Raw genomic sequence first — 24654 nt, 5'->3', positions numbered from 1 at the left:
GGTTACGTAGAGATAAGGCTAATAAGAAGCCCATATCTCGAGGGGTTTCAGGCAAAATTGTTACTATAGTAGATTCACATCAACCGTGCATTTGATGTCTAGGCTAGTCCCTTACGACGCTCCTGATTGGCTGTTGATAAGCCAATCACAGGGCTGGAAACTCACAGTCTCTCGAGAGAGTTCACATGGGTAGGATCTATGTTCCGCCTCTCCTGAGGTATACGTCTTTCAGGAGAGGTGGAACATAGATCCTGCCTATGTGAACTCTCGAAACTGCCTATGTGAACTCTCGAAAGAGACTGAGAGTTTCCAGCCCTGCGCTTGGCTTATCAACAGCCAATCAGGAGCGTTGTAAGGGACTGGCCTAGACATCAAATGCACGGTTGATGGGAATCTACTATAGCTATAGGCAGGTTTATTTGGGCCCTTTATTTATTTTTTTCCTTGTGTTATTTTACTACTAGCGTCAGGGATATAGTTTTAGATGGTTAGGTTAAAATCCTTACCTGGATTTAATTTAAGGACTTTATTTATATTTGTCCTATAGTCACCAAGGCTGACTGTTGCTTAATTTTATTGCTTTGTGTAACTAAATATTGTTAAGTTTTCTCTCGTGTTTTCGTCTCCATTGACCTTTATTTATTGGGACACTGTATTACTGCCCTTCTCTTTCCTGGTGCTTTTAAGAACTTGCCCACCACGGCCCCACAAGGGTTCGTATAAAAACATAAATGCCTATGGGGATACAATCCACAATGATGTAAAATCCTTCTGTAGTTTAAAATATATATTTTATTGTACAGGAACTTATAGCTTTCGACCATCAGCTGTGGTCTTGTTCACTAAAATGTGATATATCACCTCAAGGAACTGACATGTAGGAGTACAAACATACTAGTAAATATTGCACAGTCAAAAGCGACAAAAAACAAGAATTGCACTACAAAGACCCTTTCATAAACAATATATCTTTCACCGAAAACAAATGCAATACGCATCACTGAAACAATTAACCCCCAACCAAATTCCTTCAGGACCAATAAGACACGACAGAAATGATACAAAATTGAAAAACGACCCCACACATCAATGAAGACCCGCAACGAAAGACAGAAACCAAAACCCGAAATAAACAAAAACACGAAGGTCAAAATGTGGCACCAACGTTCCAGCATTTCCAGACGGCGTTTTATCTTTCCTCCGGATCCTGCGTCGTCCGAAAGAGTCCCTCTTAAGCGTCCTGCGTGTCCTATATATACCATAAGACTTTTTAAGATTTTTTTTTTTTTTTTTGTACTCTAACCTTGGGACAGTGCGTTTGTGCTTCGCTGGAGTGACGTCAGCCTTGGCAGATAAAACTCTTCCGATGGGCAGTCGTAAATATTCAGTAGCAGCAGCTATACGCCTTCTGGTCGAGCCGGAAAATGGTCTTGAGGAAAAATGGGAAGAGGGCGAGGGTATATGCCCCCCAACCCCACGCCTCCCTTTAAAAAAAAAAAAAAAACTCTTCCTCACAGTGGAATAAAGACTAGACTACAATGGTTTGGGAAGACAAACGGAGCAAGGAAGAAGACTGCACGAGAATAGTTTGGGAAGATATACGCCAGAGAAGAGAATGAGAAAGAAAGAAGAGGAGTTAAAACAGCGCGCAATATTCAACGACAATGCTAAATTCATACTGCATTTTAACAATTCTCTTTCCGAAGTGGGAAGAGAACAGACTCGAAAGAGAGAAGAACTTGGTGGGAAGACTAAGCGATGAGGAAGAAAAGCGACTCTCTGAGAGAGAGAGAGAGAGAGAGAGAGAGAGAGAGAGAGAGAGAGAGAGAGTAAATAAATCACTACTACAACAGCAAAACAGGGGGGGGGGGGGGGGGGCGTATGCCTTCCCTATATATCTAAGGGAAATGGAAGGAACATGTTTCTTTCATAGCCATCATGATAGAGCGATGGGAGGACTGATATATTTTTTTTTCTTATTTTTTTTGCCTTTTAATACAATGAGATATGGAAGGCGCCAACACGTACTAGCCTACATATGGCACATTCCACAGAACTGCGGCGTAAGGGTAAATTCAAGTCGCTTGTGTTTGTGTATTTGGTACGAAATTGTTTAGTAGGAAATACGTACCATGGATATACTCTTTGTCTGTCTGTTTGAGTACCTAGTTCGAAATGGTTTATCATAAAAGAACATACACATGTATATGCACTGTTTGCTTAGACTACGTATATAATCAAGGTCTGTAAACAAATAAGTTTCTTGCAATGTTTTTTTTATGTCTCGACGTGCATAAAGAAAGAGAAACCTACACAAATCACACATAAAATTTAAAATCTAAATAGTTAACCTCAATGAGTGATTGTCGCCCAGTTAAAAACATTATTGAATAGGAATGAAATATATCCCATTTGATGTGAATGCTTCAGGAAGCGGTAGCCTACAAATAAATAAATAAATAAATAAATAAATAAATAAATAAGTAAATAAATAAGTAAATAAATAAATTCCTGCTTACAATACATAAGTAAATAAATACATTCCTGCTTACAATACTTATTCTTTTTAAATCATATCTTTGTTGGTTTATTTGGACTTATGCTTAAATAACAACGTAACGCTCCCAAAGAAAATTGAGCACGCGAACATTCATTTAATTACAAGTATGTGTGTGTGTGTGTGTGTGTGTGTGTGTGTGTGTGTATGCATTCCAAGGTCATCACATCAATTTCGAGTTGCTGTTTCTGATCACTGAAGGCTATTATTTTAGTTCTTTGTCAGGAGAACAATTAGAATGAAGCCCCCTCCCTCCCCCCCCTCCCCCCCGCCCCTAACCGAGACAAGACGCAAAGGGGCCAAACTGTTATTTTAAAAGCAACAAAACCACAATCAATACCGACCGACAATGGCGACCGCATCCACGTGGTTTTAATTACAGCCACGCGCATTCAATTCCGAATGGCATTTCCCTTATTCAATTTCACACGGTGCAGAAGAGAAGAAAAGGAATTCTGCAGCATCACGGAACGCTAATCTGTTTCTAATCGCTTGGGACGACAAGCTCTGGACCCTGGGGACAAGAACTTTTAGCATAACAATAACGAGAGATGCGAAGACAAAGAAACGTAATTAAGTTGTCGCAATTATTATTATTGTTATTTTTTTTCCAGAGGGGATCTCGGTGAGACTACGAGGAATGGGTAAGTCAATGAATTTCTTCGTTCATGTAGCTATGTTTCAGAGATGTCGTGAACTTTGACAATACCTAAATTATAAACAACAGGGTTAAATTCTTCTGATACGTTCAAAATCCATGAACAGCAGCTACGCTCTCTTTTACTACCACCAAAAAAGGCCTAAAACCCATAGACACTGAACAGAAATCTGGGAAAAAAAGCCTGTTTTTCCCTCGACAAATACTTTATATTATAGCAATAAAAAAAATGACTTTTTTTCCTTGAGTTCCTGCAATGGTATTCACAATTATTCAGGCTTAATTTCAAGCTTTATTTCCTAACATATACATGCCGGCTGAAATCAGACAGAGCAATGAAAAAATTACCGGTGCAAAATTCGACATTTACCAACCTCCTAAAAATGCATTCAAATAAACCATACTCCCTACGTCAGAAAGGTCCTGATTCACAAGGACATGCCACTGGGACAAGTCGAACTCAAGGAAGACCATTATTTCCAATTCAACCACATGTCAACTTCGAGGTTTATCAGTTCACAAAAACGAATGACTTTTTTTTTTTCTGTTTAAACTGGAGGGTACACAATCCCGTAGGCCACCACTGAAGGGTGATCGGCAGATATGTTATTTTTTTTTATAATTATTTTAGTTTCTCTCTCTCTCTCTCTCTCTCTCTCTCTCTCTCTCTCTCTCTCTCTCTCTCTCTCTCTCTCTCTCTCGCCACGCCCCCCAAAATCAATCCTAGGACCAACCTCTACGATTTCATGACCCACTCAATAATCGTGATATATGAATTCCCCGGGGGGACACAGATCTACTGAATTCCCCCGAGTGACGTTGGGGGTCCACTGCCCCCCCCCCCCCCGGCCCCCCCCCCCCCCCCCCCCTCAACCTTTCAGCCGATCTGTCTAAGTGGATGTTTTCCATGTGGATGGCTGCCAAGTTTCCAAAGGCTCAGCGGATGAGCGATATATACTATCTCCTATGTCAATTGGGCCCTTTGCAGAGAGAGAGAGAGAGAGAGAGAGAGAGAGAGAGAGAGAGAGAGAGAGAGACGGGGTAATGGAACGCGAAATAACAAAACAGTGTTCGGTCATGTTTAATCATTAGGTCTCTCTCTCTCTCTCTCTCTCTCTCTCTCTCTCTCTCTCTCTCTCTCTCTCTCTCTCGTGGCTCAAACTATCCCGAGAACTAATTAAATTTGGAATCTGAAAAATACACGCATGTCTGTTGTGCTTGTAAATGTCTAAATCTGAAAAACATAAACACATTAGTGAGCTGTATACTTTTACGCATGAAAATACGTGTGTTTTATAATAAAAAAACGTGTGTTTTTTTATTCGCTCACGAATCCATTTATTTAAAAGGCTGAAAAAGGAGAGGAAGAGAGAATATGACACATTCACATATACTTTCGTGTTTGCATCGCATAAATACAAGTATTCACATGTTTATTTCAGGGGCGCATAAACATGCAAACTGGGTCATCTACCGAAGGATGAACCCCAAATACACATGTACATGTACTGGCGTGTTTGTATTAGATAAATGTAAGTATTTACATGTTTATTTCAAAAGCATATAATTATGCATTTTTACAGAACCTCAAATACGCATTTACAAGTACTGGCGTGTTTGTATTAGATAAATATAAGTACTTACATGTTTATTTCAAGAACATATAACAGGCATTTTTACAGAAGGAACCTTAAATGCGCATTTATAAGTACTGTCGTGTTTGTATTAGATAAATATATGTACTGACATGTTTATCGCAACGACACAAACATTCATGATAAATATATGTATTTACATGTTTATTGCGAGGACATAAACATTCACTTTCACATTAAGAACCCTCCAAATACACATTTATAAGTAATGTTGTGTATGTACTGCAGAAATGTTGCATAAACATTTGCCTGTTTATTGCAATAAACATTTGCAAGTTTATTGCAAACATGCATTTTCAAGACGGCGCAAAACCTTGACCCAGTTCGCCTCGTGGGCCACTGGAGGCGCGCCCAAAAATTATCATCAATTCATAAAACGATATCAATTTGATAACGCTCCGGGAAAGACGAAATGGCAGCGATGGCGTCTAGGACCGAATCAAATCTAAAACTTGCAAGTGTCATTGCACTAATGATCGTTCAAGTGCATTGATTTTCGCTCGTTTTTTCCCCCCCGCGTTTGACGTTTATTTTATGACGATTATTGTTTGTTTTGTTTGTTTGTATGGTGTTTTTACGTTGCATGGAACCAGCGGTTATTTAGCAACGGGACCAACGACTTTACGTGACTTCCGAACCACGTCGAGAGTGAACTTCTATCACCAGAAATGCACATCTCTCACTCCTCAATGGAATGGCCGAGAATCGAACTCGCGACCACCGAGGTAGGACGCCAACACCATACCAACCAGGCCACTGAGGCGCTTTTATGACAATTATGGAAATGATATGATATTTCATTTTTTTCATTGGTTTATTGGTTATATAATAGTTATAGATTTGGAAAATTATTTCTCCAAATTTTCTTGTCGCGTTTCAATGATAAAATTAAAATAATCAATAAAATATGACCTTGGAATTGCCAATCTTATATTTGCATTAAAAATTATTTTCATTACTTTATTATTTATTAATTATCGATTAAAAAATTATTTTTTCGAATTTATTTATTGCTTGTCAATGATAAAATAATGATTTCCACTAAATTATTTTCAATAATTATCGTTAAATATTTACTTTTTCAAATTTTAATTTTCCTTGTCAATGATAAAATAATTATTTCCACGTGATTATTATTTTCAATAATTATCGATAAAAAATTATCTTACCAAATTTTCATTTTGCTTGTCAATGATAAAATCATTATTTCCTCTTGATTATTATTTCAATAATAATTGATAAAAAAATTATTTTGCCAAATTTCTTTGATGCTTTCTAAAAAGGTTAGATTGATCGATAACATATGAGCAGGATATTGGCGATTTCACCATCACACTCAATTATTTATTTGAAGAGATATCTTTTCTTTATAAATAGCAAAGACCTGGACGGATAACCTCCTCCTGCAACGAACTATAAATAAAAGAAAAAACAACAACAAAGAAACAAACTGGATACGAAGTAAAAGCGCCTGTTTCTCCAGAGATGCACGCGCTGTCAGAGAGAGAGAGAGAGAGAGAGAGAGAGAGAGAGAGAGAGAGAGAGAGAGAGAGAGACTTCACAGCTTCACTGCCAGCTCACGATTGCATCAAGGAATTCGTATTCAGAACTGGCTCCTAATATTATCGATAAATATATGACATATGCTAATGAGGATGATGCAATCACATAGCACACAGGGCGAATTTACACACAAATAGAACTCCTTCATTCGAAAGGGCCAACGTTATAGAATTAGAAACACAGTTCTGTAATTCAAATGTCAACTTTTCAACATTAGAAGCACTTAGACGTCTTACTATTTCTGAAGTATTTTTTATATTTGTTCTGCATTTAAAAACGGAGTTGACTGACGCTAAGAATATAATAATTCCTCCATATGTCTTGTCTCTCCTTCAGCGGCCGAAATGGACCTTTACGAATTTGGGCCAAGTCACGGCGTCAGAAGAAGAAGAAGAAGAAGAAGAAGAAGAAGAAGAAGAAGAAGAAGAAGGCCAAAAGCCTTCTGTATAACTACAGAAACTCAAATGCAAACATGTTATTTTATTTTTAACAGATTTCTGGTATTTTTTTCATTTTGTATTTTCAGGTATATATTTCTCTTTTCCGCAGTTCTACAGGAAGAAAGTAAAGGAACTAAAAACATAAGCACATACCCTCTGTACCCAAACGATTATATATACCCATATGGAATGCTGTCATCTCTCATCGGCACGATTCCCTATCAACAAAACCGACCAAAGTGGTCACCGACATATGGACTAAGAAAGTAGCTATCGTTCCTTTGTCAATACCGCTATATGAAAGCGTAATGGGTTGTAACAAAATGCCTCTCGTAGATGAAAGGGTTTTGGGGGTTGGGGTGGGGGGGCTAAGAAATTTAAGTAGGGTGACTTACTCAAAGATAACACTTTACAAGGAATGTAATTAATTGCGTATATTTATAAACGTATACATTTTGATATAAAGTTTTAATATCTATATACACGTATCTTGGTACAGACTTCATACGGGTAAAAATACGGGTATATATATATATAATATATATATATATATATAGATATATATATATATATATATATATATATATATATATTATACATATACATATATATATCTGTGTGTATGTGCGTTTTACATTTACTGTATAATGAACGATACTAAATAATTGACGTTACTCGTTTAAGCTAAAAAGAACGCGTCCCTATACGCACTAGATTATAACGCACCTTTCATATGCAACAGGAAAATTGGACACGATAAAGCGAAGCGTAAAAACCTACGTATGCATACAGGACTTCGTTATAAAGAACGCAACTCAGGAAATACTGACATGTCTACATAAGCGGGCGAATGAACGCAACCTTAAAATAAGGTTATACGAACAATACTCAAAATCAAACGCACACAAACGTACACAGTACTCAAAACACACACATAAACGAACATAGTACCACACAAACCAAGACTACCCAAAACGCAACACTTCCCGCAAAAAGAAAAAAAAAAAAAGCGCGCGCCTTTCTGACAGCACAACAGGGCAAATGAACGCGCCCCACTCGAGAAACGATGAAAGACGTCCTAGTCTTCCTCCTCCTCCTCCTCGGCCCGTGTGGTAGGTGCTCGGGCGCTGACGGGCGACCTCTCTATACCTCGCCCTCCTCGAGATCCCACGAAATCCTCCTCCAACCGCCGGTGCTTTCGCTCCAGAGACAAAAGCAGAAGACGGCTCTCGGTGGCTTTCCTTTTGTTCACCGGAGGTTCCTTGAGGCTTCCAGCGACGATGGAGGAGGAGGAGGAGGAGGAGGGGGAGGAGGGGGAGGAGGAGGAGGGCTTCAAAGAGTAAGGTGAGAGAGAGAAAGAGAGAGAGAGCTTTCATCATGGGTGTTACATTCTTTGAAAATTAAATAGTTATATTCAGAGAGAGAGAGAGAGAGAGAGAGAGAGAGAGAGAGAGAGAGAGAGAGAGAGAGACGCATGCACGCAAATGTATAAATGAGTGTTTACCTGAAATGCTTCCACATACGTACGTAAACAAGCATAAATACGTACATTCGTTCGTAAACAAGCATAAATACGTCAACAATCGCTTACATCAAAACATCTGTCAACAGAATCGCGACGTCCAAGAAGACGCCAATGCCCGAATAGGCGTTGCAAATCAGCGATGACGCAATACCTGCTATTTATAACCCACAATGATTTTAATCAACTTTCGAACTTTTTATTTTTCGCTCGCAACTGCACACACGCGGGTGTTAATGGACCCAGACATAACAAAGAGAGAGAGAGAGAGAGAGAGAGAGAGAGAGAGAGAGAGAGAGAGAGAGAGAGAGAGAATAATTTCGGTCAAGGCGAAAAAATTCCCCGGACCGATTCCCAATGGCTGGCGTAAGTCTATCACTTGCGCTTCGAGGATAATTGAAACGCTTATAAATTTGGTCTTGTTGTGAAATGTCTGGATGGGATGAATTGAAGGGTCTGCTGTGCAATTAGAAGAGTCAAAGCTTCAGTTAAGGAGATAAAAAGAATTTAAAACAACCTTGTAGCATCCTTGGTTAACCTTGTCCAATTTTAAAGTCCAAGTTGACATGTCTTCTATCAAGGATACCACAGTTATAAAACGGAGAGAGAGAGAGAGAGAGAGAGAGAGAGAGAGAGAGAGAGAGAGAGAGTCATAATACTAAATTTCTTTCCAATTAACCTTTCCCTTTCCCCCTTTCTCTGCTAAATTCGTAAAAAGGAAGAAAACCAACCAGCCTTCCATGACAGCCCGCACTCGACAATGCCCAGAGGCAATCCAGATATCAAAAGCAATGGAACCATCTGGAGTGGATAAGGACCAATGCTAAGGAAAAGGGGCTAAATTTAAGCCTTGAGAAACCAGACATCCGCACGCCCGCCCCCCCCCCCTTCCTCCGCTTCCCCCACCCGCCAAAGCTACTCTACCTGATGGAGGTAAATGCTGTCGTGGGTTGGGGAGGGGAGGGGAGGGGAGGGGAGGGGAGGGAGGGGAGGGGCAGGGGAGGGGAGGGGAGGGGACATATCTGCCGGTGGAAGGGAATGAAAAAAATAAATAAATAAATAAAACTGGGACAAGGGGTGTTGAGTGTTGCATGTAAGGTCCCCCCCCCCTCTCTCTCTCTCTCTCTCTCTCTCTCGCTCTGCTCTCTCTCTCTCTCTCTCTCTCTCTCTAAGCTAATTTCATAATTCTTTTTCATATATCCATCCTCTCTTCATTTACTATTATATCTATATATATATATATATATATATATATATATATATGATTGCTTGATGCAAGCAACAAGTCCAACCATCTTCTCCAACGTATCGGTTCTCGAAAAACAACTCAAACTAAAATGAGAAGCATATTAATCTGTAGGTAATATGAAGTATTCGCAAAATTCCATGAATACCTTGGGGGTTTTATTTCGACTTTTAATTAAACTGTATCCGTAAGTGATCATTTATCCCTATATATATATACTATATATAATATATATATATATATATATATATATATATATATATATATATATATATATATATATGTTGCACTTGTGCACCTCCATTGATTTGGCTAATTTTATTTTATAGATGAGGAATTTTAACGTTAAACCATCATGTTACCTGTAAAAGGATTATATTCTATATTCGCTGCACAACATGAGCAGCATATATCACAAGGACTTTATGAAAAAAAAAACCTTCACAAATTCACAAAAGAATCTATCTCAGTTTTTTGTTAAAAGGAATTACAAAAAACAACTAATAAATATACAAAAAAACGCAATATCTATCTGAGTTTTTTGTAAAAAGGAATTATAAATAAATTATAAAAAACTATGAAGAACGCAATATGGGAAATAAACAAACACTAACTCCTTAAGAAAATCAAGCAATTCACCCACTGACGTAATAGGAAACGTGTAATCTTCGAAACAATATTTTGACGAAACCACCATCACCACCACCAACATCAAAGATAAGGTTATCAGGATCCAGATAATCGCTTGCTACTACGATAAGCCAAAGAGCATGTCAGGGAAGATTACAGGTCTCTCTCTCTCTCTCTCTCTCTCTCTCTCTCTCTCTCTCTCTCTCTACCACGCCCTCTGGACTTGCCACAAGCATGCTTCTAATCCAGGTAACGGCCGATGGGCCTTGTTACATAAATTACGAGTAAGACCTGAGAGCTGTTATCCTGAGAGAGAGAGAGAGAGAGAGAGAGAGAGAGAGAGAGAGAGAGAGAGAGAGAGAGAGAGAGAGAAGAATTTGATGATTACTCACGACATGAGAACCTGCAGTCATGAAAGAGTGCATGAATTACCCAAATATTTAAAATTATGTTTTTACATGAACAGTGTTCTACACTATACAAATGGCATGGAACAATGCAGTGAAAAAAATTATATATATATATATATATACTATATAATATATATATAAATATATATATATATTACGTAAAATATATTCACCCTTCAAGAATCAAACTCCGGAAACCGTATAACCATAGTTAAGCCAAAACACTATAATATAATAATATTAAAAAATATTATATATATAGATATATATATATATATATATATACCATATAGTATACATATATATATATACAATATATACATATTATATTATATTATTATTAATATATATATATATATTAATAATAATATATATATATATACCGCTTTGGTTGAGCCCGAATGACATCAGCGACGGAATTCGCAATTTGTTGGAGCACTCGAACGACAGAAGGCCCCCCCCCTCGCCTCTACGCCATCAAAGCCACCCTGGGCGAGGATGGATGGGCGGGCAGTTGGGGGATGAAGACAGGCGTGTCATCCACTTTTGGCATCCCCCATGGCTACAAACTCATGAGGACCAAGGGGACATCTCATGGGGAGTTTCCCCTTCGAAGTATTTCGGAATGGTTTATCGGGAATTTCGTCTCCTCTTGGCCATATTCCCGTAGTGAATTAAACCATAACGACAATGGCCACAAATCAATCATTTTAGATAGATCTCGCGTCAATAATGACATTCAAGTCTTTTCTTTCTTTTAACAAAAATATTGAAAAATACAACCCAACCAGTGACATCATTTTGAGTTGCTTTTAAAATCTCAAAATCAATAACAACAACGGCAAGCCATTAATAATTTCAAACTGTCAATAATACCAGTTAATCCATTTAATCTAAATTATTGTATAAAAAAATACAACCCAACCAGTATTATCGTTATTTCGAGTTGCTTTTAAAATCTCAAAATCAGTAACAACAACGGAAATCCATCAGTCATTTCAGACTGTCAATAATACCATTTAATCCATTTAAAAAAAAGGAGGCTTGCCAACCATCAATTAAGACTATCATTTCTAGTTCCTTTCAACAAACTCTCGTCCTTTCTACTCTTACCGCAAAATCATGGACATAAACAACAGCCAAAGCTTCAATGTCTCGGCACTGGTGCCTCCAATAGGACAATATCTTCCTGACGTCATCTGGCTGTAGGCTGGCACCGGCAGAGACCCGTTGGCAAGGGGGTTAGGGGAGGGGAGGGGAAGGAGGACAAGGGGGTCACCTCATGGGGAGGGTGGACAGGAACCCCTCTCTTCAAACAGATCACGAGCGATAATATCGCCGATGGCTTGCTAAATTGGGTAACATCAGGTTATGGAGGCACGTGATTTTCTTTCACCAATCGTTTACTCCTCTCTCTCTCTCTCTCTCTCTCTCTCTCTCTCTCTCTCTCTCTCTCATACATAACCGATTCCTTTCTCTCCACCTCTCCTCACTCTCGCTTTCCCTTGCCAACATCTGGGTTTGTCGTTAACGCCGGACAATGGAAAGTTGAAAAGGTCAGGGGTCATCACCATGACGCGTTACGGGACCACCACCCACAGTCGCTACAACACCAAGACCAGCAGGCACGGCGCGGCTGTAGCAACACCAACTACAGCTGAATGCAGAAACGTTACCACCACCACCACCCCTTTTTAAGAGTTTACACCCCCCAGAAGACGGAGCAACACCAACTGCACTTGAATGCAGAAACGTCATCACCACCATTCCTTTTTTAAGGGTCTACGCCCCCCTGAAGATGAAGCAACACAACTACAGCTGAATAGCTGAATGCAGAAACGTCATCACCACCACCAATCCTTTTTAAGGGTCTACGCTCCCCTGATGACGGAGCAACACCGCCTACAGTTGAATACAGAAACGTCATCACCACCATTCCTTTTTAAGGGTCTACGCCCCCTAAGACGAGGCAACACCACCAGTAATAACACGGAAGAACATTCAAAGCAAAGCGCTTACAGGTAGAATCATAAATAACTACCACAGGGTTAAATACAGTCCCTACGGTCAACATCCATGGACAGGTGCTACAGAAGGACAGGAAGATCCTGTCTTCCTGAAGCAGTTGTCAATTACATCTACAGAAGACCCACTCCAGGTGCTCCATCAATATCGAAGAAGCTTTCCATAAAATCTCTCCCCTCCTGGAAGAGCCAGGCATGAAGTGGAGGTCACCTCATTAAGGATAGTGAGTTATCCAATACCCTTTTTTGGTCATTCAAGTGCTTTCATTCACAGAACTATTTCCAGAATAAAAACCTATAAAAAAAAAATAGGTGGAGTAAACGAAAGGGCAGATATTCGATCCAATTCATCACAAACCCGAGACTTGTTTGAGTATTGCGTCATATTCTTTTGTTGGACTGGAGAGGTGAATAATAATACTTCCTTCCAACTGCCACAAAAAAGATTTCCAAGTAATTAATCAAGAATACCAAGAAAGGGACGGCTCATTACAACTCAACCCAAAGCCATTAACATATATCGGGAAGTTTCTGTGACGTCAACGACGTATGACGTATTCAATGAATCAAATTGTTATTAAATTTGGCAATGTAATGGAAATCGGTTTTTTTCCCTCATACTTCTGAGTTACCTGTGATACAGACACACACAAACTGTAAACTATTATTACACCAGATTATTATATGCATGTTATTCCTAAAACTTCATCAAAGCAGTTTCCAGGTTTTGATATCATTACCGTCTGACTGTTACAAACAAATGAAGTTACGTTAATATGAGAAATGTAAGAAAAAAAAAACTCTTAGAGATGAATCTGGAACACGTTAAAGAGTTCCAGAATCCAGAATCCAGAATCCGAAGTGGAAAATAAGACCAAATGATATATTTTTAATCTAATAATAATAATGATGATAATAATGAATATTTCAAGTGAATTAAAGTTATAAATCCATTTGAATGTTACTTACTCACGGAACGCGTTAAAGCGTTCCAGGATTCAACAGATGGGACTGGAAAATTATTATGGAAAGCATTTTTTTTTTAAATTATTATGGAAAGCATTTTTAAAAATCTTTAACGTTGAAGGGTCATCTACTCTAAAGCTAAAGAGGCCTCTAATATCTGAGAGTCCCGAGAAGGACTCCACCTCAGGAGGTCCAGTGTCACTCACCCGGGCGGCGAGCGAGGTCTGAGGTTTCTCCAGCAGGTCCCACAGGAACTTCTGGTAGGGGGCGCACCAGCCGTCGCCGAAGTCCTCCTCCTCCCTCTGGCGGAGGGACTCGGCCTCCTTGCGCATCTCCTCGTGGACGTGCTCCTTGCGCTGGTGGTACTTGTGTTGGCAGCAGGACTCGAGGTACAGCTCGTCGATGCCCCAGTACTCGAGGTCGTCGGAGAAGGCCAGGACGCACATCTCCTCCACCAGGTGGAGCTTGCCCGTGCGGTAGAAGTTGAGGATGGAGGAGAAGGAGCGCGGGTGGCGGTCGAAGAAGTATTCGTTGTCGATGAGGGAGTAGTCGTCGCACAGCTCCATGATGGCCTCGTGGGTGTTGCATTCCCGCAGGCGGCCCAGGCGGGTGTGCGGCAGGCGCTCGAGGGTCCGCCACAGCACCTCGTGCCGCACCCCGCCCACGTTCAGCTGCACGCGGCGGTTGAGCGCCTTCGACCGCATAATCATGAAGGGTTCGGGCGGCAGGGACGTCATGGAGCGGCTGTGCAGCCGGGTCAGGCCCCCCGCCGAGGAGCGACCCCCGCCCGCGTCCTCCTTGTCATCGTCCAGCGTGTCCATCATGTCCTCTTTGTCGGGGGGGACGTCGCCCCAGCGTACTCCCAGGGTGCCGCCGCCACCGCCCCCGCCGCTGGGTTCGTGCGTCCCCCCACCACCCGTGCCGTCTCCGGTCATGGCAGCGCCCCGCCCTCACCGACGCCAGCCGGCCGCCACCGCCGCCCCTCGCCACCCACCATCACGCTGCAAAGGAAAAAGGGCATTATCGGTCGAGTGCTTCCTTTCATACATACCATCTTCATCAGCTAAACCTCACAGTTATTTCTTAATTAGAAAAAAAAATCTCTACCTGATAAAATAAAATTTATTTTTGCAACCTACAAAAAACAATAAACTCGTAAGGGGGATTTTTTCCATTGTAAATTTCACATAAGTTTACCTCATTCAATTGCAGAGGGGCAAGCAAGGTGCAATTTCGGGTTTTATAAGAATGCAATTTCACACACCTTAACTTTCAACTAATAATAATAATAATAATAATAATAATAATAATAATAATAATAATAATATATTACCTAAATTTGTCAATCCTACCATTCTTTTTGCATAACCAAAATCATCCTAGGTACGATAGTAACTTCAATGAAGAAGAAATTCATACACATCAAATAAAAATATTTAAGATGAAAATCATTTGAAAAATAAATCTGAAATTCTCGATGAAGGAATAGTTGAAGTAACATGTCTAAGCAAAGTCAATAAACAACGCCCAATAAGCACATACATCACATTTAAAGATAAGATTATTTCCCCTAAACCGCTCGAAGTCCTGGAAAATACAATTAAACAGGAACTACAGTACCTACATGATTCGATACATGCATCGCTACTAAATTAATTTTACTCCATATTTCATCACTCTCGGACGCAACAATAAGACTGAGATAACACCTGTATCGAGTTATCGAAATCAAGTCAGCTAATTCATCAATCTAAAGAAAGCTCTACAAGCAACTCATTCATATTTCCTTACGCATCTTGAAAACAATAACGAATAGCGAGGAATTGAGATAAGACCGGAGAACTTAGAGATAAGACCGGAGAACTTTGAGATAAGACCGGAGAACTTACAATCATAAAATCATCGCCAATAAATTACTAAATCAGCGGTAAGGAAAGCCATATTAACCCATTAAGGTAACACGCGCTGAAAATGTATTCATACACGAACTTTGTCTCTTCATCACAGAAATTTACTTTCCAAGAAAAAGCCGATGAAACCAAAATCATAATTAAATTAGAAGAAAATATGGAATTATTCTTAAAGAATCTAGTAAGTTATCTGCTAACGCGCAAAGGCATCTCGGATCCAACTGAAAGTAATAAATTGCTTACAAGACACAAAAGCTATAATAAGTGAATAGCACAAGATTTGGTGACAACTTCAAGCAAATAGCGATTTTCCTTTGGGAAATTAACTCCGCGAATAAAGAGCTATCAGTAACAACGAAAATAAAAAAAAAAGTTCAAAGCCTAAGATAAAAAGCACCAACGAAAACCTCTTCATTTAACTAACATAATACACCACCTATATAAAGGTACACAAAACGATATTTATACCACAACATACAAAACACACGCAAGGGGCGTGGCAAAGCACAACAATACGTCAGCTAATTTGCAACCAGGTCTGTGCCAAACATCAATCAATCAGTCGATGTAAAAATAAAGGCCATGTAATGCACAGTGTGCCTACCTAACATGGCTCTCGCTCCGAGCGAATATTCCAGGCTTAAAGGGAGAGATATCGAACGGCTTTGCTTGAACCCATGCAATAGCCAATTGCACCCTTGCAACAGGGGGATGTCTTTTGCCTTATCGGAGAGACAAAAATGAGTTAACGCGTACACACACATGGATTGACAGACGCTGTTTCTTTACGACAGATCTCTCTCTCTCTCTCTCTCTCTCTCTCTCTCTCTCTCTCTCAATAGAATCGTCCAGTAACATTGTTATTCTTTGCTACAAATGGGCATACCTTCCAACATGAAGTATTACGTTCCAAATACCTGTTCAAAGACTCGAGTTCTTGATAATAAAAATGTTTATTAAATGAATATATTTATTTTCGACCAGGAGTATACTTTTAACTAGTATTATGTCCAAACAAAAATAGATGGAAAAAATTGCATGACAGTATGCAAATTTCGATCCCAATCAAGGATGAAGTTCGTAACCTAACTTGGCGACATGGAGAATGGGCAAAGAACGCATTTTCAAGATATTGTCTTTTATTCTCTTCGTACTCAAATGACACCGTGTGTCTGAACCAGCGTCCAATTTCGAATCTGGAATGAGATAACGTTCCTTATCTATGTATAGTTGAGTCCGTCTTCGAGCGAGGACATAGAATGAAAGAAAAGATACAACGTGAACAGAATATGTATGAAAGTCTCAATTTTCGTTAATTTTTATTTTTCCATTGCGTCACTGACATCACTGATTATCTCTCTCTCTCTCTCTCTCTCTCTCTCTCTCTCTCTCTCCTGCTAATAATGTCGCTTTAATTTATCACTCTTTTGCTTAAAAGCAGGGCTTAGTCGTCAGCAGTTTCTGCAGCACAACTAAACTAAATATAATACCTGAGAGAGAGAGAGAGAGAGAGAGAGAGAGAGAGAGAGAGAGAGAGAGAGAGAGAGAGAGAGAGAGAGAGAATGTCACTGACGCAATGAAAAATAAAATCTACGAAAATGGAGACTTTCAAATATATAATGTTCTTGTTTCTTTTTCTACATTTTCCCGATAGAACAACTAACATTCTCTTGTAAAGAATTTTTCGTGTCTCCAACGTAGCAGCAAAAAGACGATACGATCAAGGCTGCTCTATTTACCATACACACAATGCCCTCGGTCATTACACAAAAAAATGCCCCGCTAACAAGAAGTAATCGATCTACAAGGACACCGGCGAGGGGCGTATCATTAACCCGTGCATTCCTCCACGCCATGGCACTAATGTATAATAATGTATAATGAATCAACCTACGGGAGCCCAATTGGGCTGAAGAAAAACACGAAGGGGGAAGGGGTCGTTGTTCCTTTGCCGAAGAACTGTTAGGCTAGAATGTTTGTACTTGATTTCATTAATTAGGCCGAAGAAAACGCCCGAAAACTCAACGGTTTTGGAAAATTATATTAAGGAAAACTTACAGCAATGAAGTAACTGTCCAAAAAATATTTCTTCATCGCCTCCACTTGTCAAGGGAATGGTATTTAATGAGTAAATCTTTCGGCAATCCTTGGTGTATCTTTTTTTTCGGCAATTCTTATCTTTTTTTTCGGCTATCCTTGATATCTCTTCTTTCGGCAATCCTTAGTATCTTTTTTTCGGCAATCCTTGGCATTTTTTTCGGCAATACTTGGTATCTTTTTTCGGCAATCCTTAGTATATTTTTTTTCGGCAATCCTTGGTATCTTTTTTCGGCAATCCTTGGTATCTCTTTTTTTTCAGGCAATCTTTGGTATCTATTTTTTCGGCAATCCTTGGCATCTCTCTTTTTTCGGGAATCCTTGGTATCTTTTTTTCGGAAATCCTTGGTATATTTATTTTCGGCAATCCTTGGTATCTTTTTTTTCGGAAATCCTTGGTATCTTTACTTTCGGCAATCTTTGGCATCATTTTTTTCGGGAATCCATGGTATCTTTTTTTCGGCAATCCTTGGTACCTCTTTTTTTCTGCAATCTTTGGTATCTCCTTTTTTCGGCAATCCTTGGTATCTCTTTTTTTTCGGCAATCCTTGGTATCTCTTTTTTTTCAGCAATCCTTGCTATATACTTTTTTCGGCAATCCTTGGTATCTCCTTTCCCGGCAATCTTTGCTATCTCTTTTTTCGCCAATCCTTGTTTTTTTTCCGGCAATCCTTGTTCGGCAATCCTTGTTATCTATTTTTTTCGGCAATCCTTGGTGTATCTTTTTTTCGGCAATCCTTAGGCAACTCAAATGACAAACTACAAAGAATACTCGGTTGCAAAGACAAAAAATCATAAATACCAAAAAGTGAAATAAAAAATAAATATAGCCGAGATCTTCATCACATTCTCTGTGATCCACATATGCTAAACGTCATAAACAACATAACTAAAAAAAATATAAAATAAAAACTCGCAAAATCCCAGAGTTTATCTTTTATCATATATAACCGGATTCGTCCCAAGTATCCGACGGACGAGGAAATCGCTGGTAATATCGGTACTGGCAAGCGAACGTTCTTCAAAGATCAAAGACCACGAAGAACTTGGCGCTAATGACCCCACTCAAGAGCTGCTTCAGTATGCTCGAGATGCCATCAGTGAACGCCAGAATGCCCAAACTAGATCTAGCTAATTAACTGACTGGTCACGTGCAATGTACTACATGTTAAAATTTATAATTCATATAATACTACTATGAGTTTTTTTTCTAATCAATGAAAGTAATGTTTATAAAAGAATCATTGTGAAGATTTAGCGATTAAACCCAGCATTGGGGCACTTTCAGCCTTCAGTGATTTAGTGAAAAAAAAAAAAAATATAACAATAATAAAAAGGGGAGTCAGAGTGGTTGAACAGCAAAAAAGCTGCAATTAAGTAGGTGTAGCTATGAGGCCTAAGGGACGCCGCTATTAACCTTCAGTATCGCCTACATCGCACCGAGTGAGGCGCACTGGCGACGCTAACCCCCAAAACACAAGGGAAAGGAATAATTAAGAAAAAGTGGTACATTTTTAGGTAAAGAACAAAGATAGAAAATAAACTGAAGAATGTGAAAGGAAATCGGATATTCCAATCTTTGTCAATTATTCTCTTACATCGGTTCCTCATCTATAGCTCCTTAACTTATCAAATTTAAATCGCATTAGTCTTTCGTTAAGTGACTTTAAAAATGAAGGGTGAATTGTCTTTAAAACCAAATAACATAAATGAAAATATGATCATGTTGGAAACTGACGTAACATCAAATTACTATGCATGCCAGAATTGGGGAAAAAATCACCCTCTACAAAGTTCACATACTAATACTACTACTACTACTACTACTACTACTACTACTACTACTACTACTACTAATAATAATAATAATAATAATAATAATACTTCGGAAGGAGACCCTCTCGTAGGCATGTTTTATTAAAAATGACTGCTGCTTCAGCACTATTAATCTTGTAAAGAGTCTTCTCTATCTTTTTGATGACGGCTTTCTCGTTGTTGCTTAGACTGGCGAGCAACGCACCAAAGGGCATGGTAAAATTCGGTTGAGTCATTTGATTTATTATTGCTTATACAATTATCTCTCTCTCTCTCTCTCTCTCTCTCTAACGTTTCCTCCTGATCCGCAGGACATATCAAGCGATAACTGCTGAGGGACTGAATTCCAGTTGTTGTTGTTGTTTTAGATTAAGCTGGCTTTATGCCAGCACGGGCTCTTGCTCAAGAGCAGCCCGTAGGTCATTTGAATATTTGCAGGTGAAAAAAAATTCCAGTGGCGAGTCCATCTCCTTATAACGTGATGTTGCGGGCTCTTGAGTACGGTCAGAGCACCTCCCCGGCGGGTCGGGTTTTCATTGGTTCCTGGGAAGGTGACTCATACGGCGGGCGTTTAAGAGTCTTGCAGACCTTCTCAGGTGGGGGGTATCACCGGGGCCTCTTGATTGGCTTCTACCTGAGTGATGTCACCCCTGGTATTATTCTCATGTCCGGTGTTTGTTTTATGCGCGCTGGTACTTTCGTTTGGGGGGGAGGGGTGTTGTCCTCCTCACACACGTCGGTATCAGGAACGCTTCTTGGGTGGTATTAAAGGGGGAGGCTTTTGTTCCAGGATAAGCAGCGCTTCTAGGAGACACAGACGTCGTGGGTCAGGTGCTCTAACGATGATCTTAATATTCCTGACGATGTCGTCTCTCGTGATGTTTCTCTGGTGTACTGCAAGGGCGTGCTGCCTAATGGCGCCCTCCTGGGCGTGGCAGGAGATCCTTTTTGACAGGCGCATCGTCGTCATGCCGATGTAAATCCCAGGGCATCCTTGGGCAGGTCATACGTATCGGTAGACAACGTTGGACTGCTTTAGGGCGTCTCCTAAGGGCGGGGAGGGGTTGTTCTTCATCAGGAGGTCCTTCGTACGCCGACTCTTGTAGTAAATAATGAGGGACACACTCTTTCCTTCTTCCATGGGGCGGACGTGATCCTCTATTATTTTCTTCATGGCTGCTTCGTCCTCCTTGTATTGGTGGTGCATGAAGGCTTTATAGAAAAGTTTGATATCCTCCGGGGGTGGAATGTTCCTTCTCTCTTCCTCCGTCATGTACCACTTGTCAAGGGCGGCTCGTGTTTCTCGGTTTACGAGTTTATTCGAGTACCCATTGTTAATTAGCATCTGGGATGCTCGGTCGAGTTCGAGGTGTGTGTCCTGCCACGTCGAACAGTGCGAGAGGGCCCTCCTGACGAAGGCCCTGACGGTGGTGGTCTTGAACCGCTCAGGACACTCGTTATCTCCATTTAGACAAAGTCCAAGGTTCGTAGCTTTGGTGTAAACTGTAGTCGCCAACTTCTGATTCGTCTTCGTGAGAAGGACGTCGAGGAAGGGGAGCCGATCGTTGCTGCTGTACTCGACGGTGAAGTTGAGTGCGCTTTGCTGCAGAACTGCTGCTGAAGGGCTTCTACCTCATCCTCGCAGTCGGCTTGCACGATGTCATCGATATAGCGTCCGTATGTGCGGGGACATCTATGTTGCGAGAAGACCCTTTCTTCCACTTCACCCATGTAGGCTAACATCTAAAGCTTTCGTCAAAAGCTCGTTAACAAAATACAATAAAAAAAGATTAATAATTCCATCTTATTTTTTTGCGACGAAATGATTCGCTGTGCCTTTAATGCATTGCTCGGAATTCCAACAGTCTCTGAAGACACATCAAAGAAGGAGGAGGAGGAGGGAGGAGGAGGAGGAGGAGGAGTAGGAGGAGGAGGAGGAGGAGGAAGGCGGCTTTCTTTTTTAAAAATTACCCTCACGACACTCTGGCTGCATGAAACCTGTGCATGTTGCGATGCAACGGGAGAGACACAACGAAAGCACCAAAGCAAGACCTCATTGCTAGGAGGAGGAGAGGAGGAGAGGGGGGGGGAGGGGAGGGGGAGGGGAGGAGAAGGGGAGGGGAGGAGAAGGGGAGGGAGAGGGGAAGCATGACAACAACAGCCCCCTCCTCTTATCGAGTGGAACCGTTCGCTATTATTCAATTCCAATTTTTTTCCCCTTCTTATTCGTGCTGTGACCCATTGATTTCGGATAGCAATTTGGGCTCGTGTCATACGCTGTCTGGATGAACGATAATTTGAAAAAAAAAAAGTCTAAAATATATTGTACCCCCTCTTTTTTAAGGTCTAAATCTGATAGAATTGAGTCTAACCATAAGACTGTGAAGGTATACTTAGTTTAATCTTAAGTCTGAAGACATACAGCTGCTTAAGACTTTTATGAATGTAATTCATATAGTGCATATAGACCTACATTTACTAAAATATTTCTACAATAAGCCGCTTCCCCTCACAGGGGTTGGCTCCTTGGAAAAACTAAATACAGGTCATTACCAAATTCACATTTTAACAGCCGTATCGCGGATGAAACCCCTGGTGCAGGATTACATTACGTATATACATATATATATATAATATATATATAGTATATATATCTATACACATATATGAATATATATATATATATACTATATATATATATATACTTTTTTTTCGCAAAAGGGAGCAAATCCAGCGAAGAAAATAAACACAATGGCCATTGCCACATTCATACTTTGAATACTGAATCATCCATATCCACAAGCTCAAGTAATGAGAGAGAGAGAGAGCGAGAGAGAGAGAGAGAGAGAGATTAACGTCCAAAATGTTAAAGGCTGTATATATACCCTAATATATATATATATATATATATATATATATATATATATATATATATATATATAATATATATAAGAAAATAAAAATTTTCAATTTTTTTTTTTTTTCTAAACGTCTATTAACCACAACTGATTCACAAACGCAGAAATCATAAAAAAAAAAATGTCTAAATAACTTTTAGCAGCATTAAGGTCGTCGTCAGAACTATAAACTGAAAAGAATGTAAGTAATTAGGATATGATATTGTTGTTAAAATACTAAACAAACAAATGATAGCTTTAAGAGGGGGTAAAATGGTGACCAAGCCATGAGTTATTTCCGTCATTCCTTTATACTACCATACATATCTATACGAAATTATGTATGATAAATTCGTAAAGTAACTAAGTCTACGGGCATAACCAGCCCCGTTTCACGGGCATAACCAGCATTGTTTCAGGAAACCCGTTCTCACCCCCACCCCCTTCGAAAGGGGGCTGGGAGGTAGGATGAAGCCCATTTATAAACCATCTTAGGGGTCCCCACTATAAACCTGCCAAGTTTCATGCCCATCGTACCAGCCGTTAGACCGTGATTGAATGACAGGTAAACGGACGGACAGAAATAACGTCCATTATACTAGTAAGATTGGTACTTTTTTATCAGGGTAGAAATAACCACAGTAATTATCCGTGTTTACAAACTACCATATAATCTACATTTAACTCATGAGGTCTTTGAACAGGAATGAACACAGATCTTATTTGAATGACACTCAGGTCGCCAAATTCGTTTTCACCGGTAAACCGACATATTCCCAATCACAAGAACCAAATAACCATGGCCAATCACAAGGACCCAATCACCAACCATAATATGCTTAGGTTTCCACCCAAGCAGTTATTTTTCTTTATACAATCTGAGATTGTGGATCACTCAAAATATAAGTTGCCCGGTCAGGACATTTGTCGGCTTTACATACATACATGCACACACAAACACCTACATACAGTTTATCAAAGAAGCATATGCTATAATAAGAGATTTAATTCCACATTTATGTAACACAATCTCTCGTGGCCAATTAATGGAATCAACATAACTGCATAAATAGGAATTAGTTTGCATTAGTATTTCCCAAGCATACCAAAATCTTAGAATTTCCACGTTTTTATCAACAAAGAAAACGTGAAAAATTATGTAAAACGTTTTCCCAGGGAACCAGAATGAAATATAAAACGTTCATACAGATAATCTTGACATAATATACCAGTTTTCTCAGATAAACCGAACACAACGTAAAACGTTTTCCCAGAGAAACAATACAAAACGTAAAACGTTTTCCCAGAGAAACGATACAAAACGTACAGCGTTTTCCCAGGGAAACAATACAAAATGTAAAAGGTTTTCAAGAGAAATCTAAACACATATAACCCTTTTCTAAGGGACAAAGAACAACATATAATATATTTCTATAGGGAACCCAAATACAATGCAAATCATTTTCCCAGAAATACGGAACACAATGTAAAACGTTTTCCTAAGGAAACCGACCAATATGTAAGCCGATTTCCCAGGGACACCTAAAACAATGTCAAACGTTTACCCAAGAAACCGAACAAAATATATGACGTTTTCTCAGATAACCCGAACAAAATATAAAACATTTTCCCCCATTGAAACCTATCAAAATATAAAACGTTTTCCCAAAGAAACCTGACAAAATATAAAACGTTTTTAAAGATAAACTGAACAAAATATAAAACAGAACAAAATATAAATCGTTTCGTCATATAAACCCAACAAAATATTAAACGTTTTCCCTCGAGAAACCGAACAAAATATAAGACGTTTTCTCAGATAAACTTATAGTGTAAACTGTCACCAATCGTCTGACGAAACCGACCCTTCTACAACCGCTCTCCCCTCAAAATAAAATAAGATAAAATGAAATAAAAAATAAAATAAAACAAAACTGAGAAACATAGAAGCAGATACCCAACCAGGACGAATCATCAACTGCAATCAACTGCGTGATAGAATCCATGCCATGACAGTTGAATCGGCCCAAATACATCGCTCAATACATAAACACGATGACCTTGCGCCGGCATTGACTGGCGGGTATTAATCACTAATGCACAAACGGAAGTATTGGCGAATTTTGCACGCGCCAGATTTTGCAATATTGCAGTTCGCTCTTATCGTGTTTTATTCGGCATGAAACATCAGCAAGGTTGAAAATAAGTTGACTCACTATCAAAATAACTCTCCTGAGTACAACATCAATAACCTGCACTAACCG

The 24654-nt window shown here is 39.6% G+C and overlaps 1 protein-coding gene across 1 annotated transcript in view; it reads right to left on the bottom strand.

The window, feature by feature from the left end:
• The window catches only part of LOC135207929 (potassium voltage-gated channel protein Shab-like), a 439867-nt gene that overhangs the window by 103116 nt on the left and 312097 nt on the right, over window positions 1-24654 (bottom strand). The window contains exon 4 of the mRNA XM_064239886.1: window positions 13878-14672. Within this exon, the coding sequence (XP_064095956.1) occupies window positions 13878-14606 (729 nt within the window). The 5' untranslated portion in view covers window positions 14607-14672. The remainder of the gene's footprint in view (window positions 1-13877; window positions 14673-24654) is intronic.

Source organism: Macrobrachium nipponense, chromosome 34, assembly GCF_015104395.2.
Source record: "Macrobrachium nipponense isolate FS-2020 chromosome 34, ASM1510439v2, whole genome shotgun sequence".
Lineage (NCBI taxonomy): Eukaryota > Metazoa > Arthropoda > Malacostraca > Decapoda > Palaemonidae > Macrobrachium > Macrobrachium nipponense.
Note: the sequence above shows the minus strand (reverse complement) of the source record. Positions and strands in the feature narration are given on the sequence as shown.